This window comes from Camelina sativa, chromosome 9, assembly GCF_030686135.1.
Source record: "Camelina sativa cultivar CO46 ecotype springtype chromosome 9, ASM3068613v1".
In the NCBI taxonomy this organism is placed as follows: domain Eukaryota; kingdom Viridiplantae; phylum Streptophyta; class Magnoliopsida; order Brassicales; family Brassicaceae; genus Camelina; species Camelina sativa.
Window position 1 is genome coordinate 22,451,510 of NC_141888.1, and position 4,093 is coordinate 22,455,602.

At 33.1% G+C, this 4,093-nt stretch overlaps 1 protein-coding gene across 8 annotated transcripts; it reads left to right on the forward strand.

Moving 5' to 3' along the window:
- The first annotated feature begins 1,639 nt into the window (after positions 1-1,639).
- On the forward strand, positions 1,640-4,032 carry LOC147938533 (serine/threonine-protein kinase SRK2G-like). 8 transcript variants are annotated; one of them, XR_015567319.1, is made up of 7 exons: positions 1,640-2,061; positions 2,154-2,286; positions 2,410-2,463; positions 2,789-2,867; positions 3,138-3,219; positions 3,678-3,737; positions 3,856-4,032. XR_015567319.1 is itself a non-coding variant. In XM_087467773.1 (6 exons), the coding sequence occupies exons 2-5, from the start codon at positions 2,169-2,171 to the stop codon at positions 3,693-3,695; spliced, it is 297 nt and encodes a 98-aa protein (XP_087323899.1). In that variant the 5' UTR covers positions 1,640-2,061; positions 2,154-2,168; the 3' UTR covers positions 3,696-3,737; positions 3,856-4,032. The 8 variants fall into 8 exon arrangements, 2 of the variants coding, with proteins under 2 accessions (XP_087323899.1, XP_087323898.1); XR_015567317.1 differs by having other exon boundaries at positions 2,154-2,255; XR_015567318.1 differs by lacking the exon at positions 2,410-2,463 and having other exon boundaries at positions 2,154-2,255.
- Positions 4,033-4,093: the final 61 nt, after the last annotated feature.

Genomic DNA, 4,093 nt, shown 5'->3' on the forward strand with positions numbered 1-4,093 from the left:
TATTATTTTCATTACGTTATAATTGGGTGGTAAAACGTAAAGATGAAAATGAAGGATATACTTCAATGGAATTTTTTAATTACCTTAAAGATTGTAATAAGTAATACAAATAACGTCATAATAATGGTTTCTATGATTCTAATTGGCAGTGAAGATCTAAACCCCTTTCTTAATATTTCTAAATTTGATACCAAGCAATTTAAAAACGATTTTGGACAGGATTAATGTTACATACAATTCAGAACTTCAAATAGGTGTTCGGGATCTTGACACAGATATTAAACCAGAAATGATTTAGAATTTGGTGGTGGAGTAGGAAAATTAAACCAAAGAAACCCAAGGATTAGGAGATTTTTGTGAAGGTACATCGGAGGTGGTAGCTGCTGAAAACGATGATTGTGAGAAAGTGAGTATAGGTGAATTTGACATCGTTTGGTTCATATCCTCCTGATGGGTGTAAAGGCTGTCAATTATATTTGCTGGACTTGTAACTGGTTTTATTTTGTTAGGCCCAATTTGAAAATGTAAAAACAATGGCCTTTAAGAATAAGAGAGGACATGTGTCAGTTATATAATAAGCCAGATGTCATGTTCTAAGCAGAAATTGAGAAAAACCTTCTCTTATTATATAAGATATATATGTTTTTTTCAACTTATCTGGAATCGTCAATAGCCTTAATTAACCACAAATTGGTGGAAACCAAAATTTGTATAAGCTTCCGTCTTAACGTAGATCCCCCATTCTTAATTTACTTTTATCACACGCTTTTGCATATATATAGCGTTACGATTTTAGTTATGGTTGTATGTTGTATACATTTGGCAAAAATACATAGTCTTTTTTTTCTTCATAGTTTTGGTTTTGTTGTGGAATTCAATGATTAGATTGAAAAATGTAAAAGAGAGTATTTTCTCGAGTAGTTCTTCTCAACCATATCCCAAAATGGGTTATAATGGATTATCAAAGGGAATTTTACCCATGGCCTCATTTCTCAAAGATGTAATGTCGTTGGCTCATCCCACTCGTAACTTTTGTTTTATGATACTCAATTGAGGAGCTAACTTAGTTAGTTTGTTAAGTCGTAACTTAATCAGGTAGATGAACACCACAAGTTATGTCTCTTCTACTGGCTTCGGCAGTTTGTGCGCATATATTGTAAGCCTTGATAGCAAAAGAATAATTGATTAGTTGGTCTAGTTAGTTTATCTTGTGGTGATTAACTGTACCAGAAAGAAAAAATGCACCAACTCTATGCTATATTGTCTTATTGATTGTGTTCGGCTCTTACCGATAACCCAACTCTATTTACAACTCTATTGTGCAACCCATTAAGAATTTATTTTAGGGAAAAAAACTTTCGGCTTATTCAGGTCCTACTATACCATTTCATGTTTGAGCCCATTGAAATTCTTACTATCAATCGTAAAACATTTTAAGAAAAAAACTTTAGTTTTGTAAAAAATTACAATCAAATGCCATTGGAATTATGACTAAATAATTTATTTGGAGGAAAGGTAAAAGACTAAAAGTATAATAATACATCTGTTGGAAATCAGATAAACACGCGGATCTAAATGATCCGGTTATATTGTTTTTGGATCTTTTTCATTAAATCATAACCGTTGATTCACTTTGATCATATCCATCAACTAAAAATAAAATAAAAAAACCTAAAAAGGGTTTTTCTCTCTATGATCTCTCTCACCGTCTTCAAATTCTTTTGTAGAGTTCATCACACAACAGCTTTTAATTCAGCGAAATTAAACACAAATTATTTCTCTGGTGGAGTCGGCGGGTTATTTGTTGCCTCTGTTTTTCTTCTCAATCTCTTTGATCCTTCTAAATCCTAATCTCTCTTTTGATTCTACATCAAATCCAATTCTTCTGTTCATGACCATTTCATAGTCTTTGTTTCTGTCAACGACGGCGGGTATACAAGGCAACATGGTTTTTTGGGTGAATTTGATATATAGATTGATGAGAAAGTGGCGAGAGAGATTATTAATCATAGATCACTTCGTCATCCTAATATCATCCGCTTTAAGGAGGTGTTAGTAACGGTGTGCCTCTATAGCCTATAGCTGCTCTCTTCATGGTATGTGGCAATTTTCTTAAATTAAAGTTTTCTTTTTTATTTTTATTTTTTTTTAAGGTGGTTTTGGTACCAATGCATATCGCCATTGCTATGGAATATGTTGCTGGTGGTGAGCTATTTGAGCGTATATGTACCGCTGGAAGGTTCAGTGAGGATGAGGTGACCGCTCTTGCTTCTCTTTGTCATAGTGGTTGGTGTACTCAATTGATCAATTTCAGAGTGGTTTGAGATTATTTGATTGAGAGTGAAGGAAAATAGAATAACATGTAGAATAGGAAACAAAAGGAAATATGTGTTGTGATAGTTTTTACAGGCAAGATACTTTTTCCAGCAGCTTATATCGGGAGTTAGCTATTGCCATGCGATGGTGAGGGAATGAAATTGCCTTTCGCAGTTTATTTTATCTTAACTTCACAGATATACAGAATCTTATGCGGTATCTTCTTGCTGTACTCATATTGTTTCCTTTATTGGCACAGCAAATATGCATCTAACCCCAACATGCACCTGATTTGTTAATTTTTTTTGTCGGAACAAGCTCTGTCTTTTGTTCTCTTTCCCTCCATCTAACCCCAGCACGCACCTGACTTTAAAACATTTACCGTGCTGCTCACTGCAAGTCGTACAACCTTTTTCTTTATCTTTAAAAAGAGTGTAATATTTTTTAATCACTTTCATGTATTTGTGGACAGATTTTGGAAGCTCGAGTGAAGTATATCCTCATGAAAATTTGTTTTTGTTTAGCTCTAAACACAAACCAGAGATAGAGAGGTACATATCTTTCTCTCTTAAGCTTATAAACTTAATGAGTTTAAGAAACGGTTCAATGAACCTGTGTTTTCTTATATTAGCCTTTTTGAGTTTTCAAGGGCTTAAACTAATGAAAGTGTTACAATTGCTCGAGTGTTTAGAATGAAAGACTCATAATGAGATTGACAAGATATCACGACTGAGTTTTCATCTTTTGGTTACTTAATGCTGGTTTTTCTGTGACCCTTTCAATGATTCATATTTAACAATCCTCTATGTTGCTTTATGCAGAAGCTGTTGGTGCAGTGGCTATATATATGCTCAACAGTGTTCCACATGTTTGCTTCTAATATTTAAACCGTACATTGAAAAGGTGTGTTACAGACTTGAATATTCTTTTATATTATTTTGTTGGAAACTCTTCTATGGGGTAGATGAGCAACACAAGACATCTATTTTCGTACTAATTTCTTATGAGTTTGAATTCATCTTTTGTTTATGTTCTTGAACCACTGTTTTCTTATGTTCTATTTCTTACGTTTTGGTTGTCTAAGTTGAAGTTTAGTTCATGCTTTAAAAGTTCACTAGATATGTGATTGCACGTAAACGTTCGATGGAGGGACCTTCAGACTCTATCTGAGTCATTCTATAGATAAGTCACTAGGTTTTGCAACCAAGTCACTCTGTCTTTCTCACCTTTCTCATATCTTCAGTACTTAGTAGCAAAAGTGGTGTTTCATATCTTCACCAAATCAATTGTTTTCTTTTAGGATTCAGATAGAGTATGAAGTTTCTTTGTGAACAGATTTTTTTTTTTTTTTTTTTTTGTAGTGTTTCATGAGGAAGTGAGGTTTTTGTATGAACTTGATGTGAAGCTACTATTTTCAATTGGTAATGCAAAGGAACCAACCAGAAGGATAAGTACCATTTTTTTTTTCAAAAAAAAGGTTTAATTATAAGTTTTTAGTAATATTGTAACAGTGGTGTGTGTGTTGGGTTTGCATTGTAGGCAAACCTTAGTGAAGGGATTGGAGCCATTTGTGAGTTTGCTATAAGATGAGTGAGTGAGACACTCTGTTTTTTTCTTTTTCTTTTCACTCTATAGTCTATTAAATCTTTTTAAATTGTATCTTTTTGTTTGTTTGTAACATTTATATCAAATCTAAATTATATCTGTTTCACGACATTGATAAATTGGATATTGAATGGTGGATATCATGGTTTTCTTTTTCTTTTGTTTTCAACTT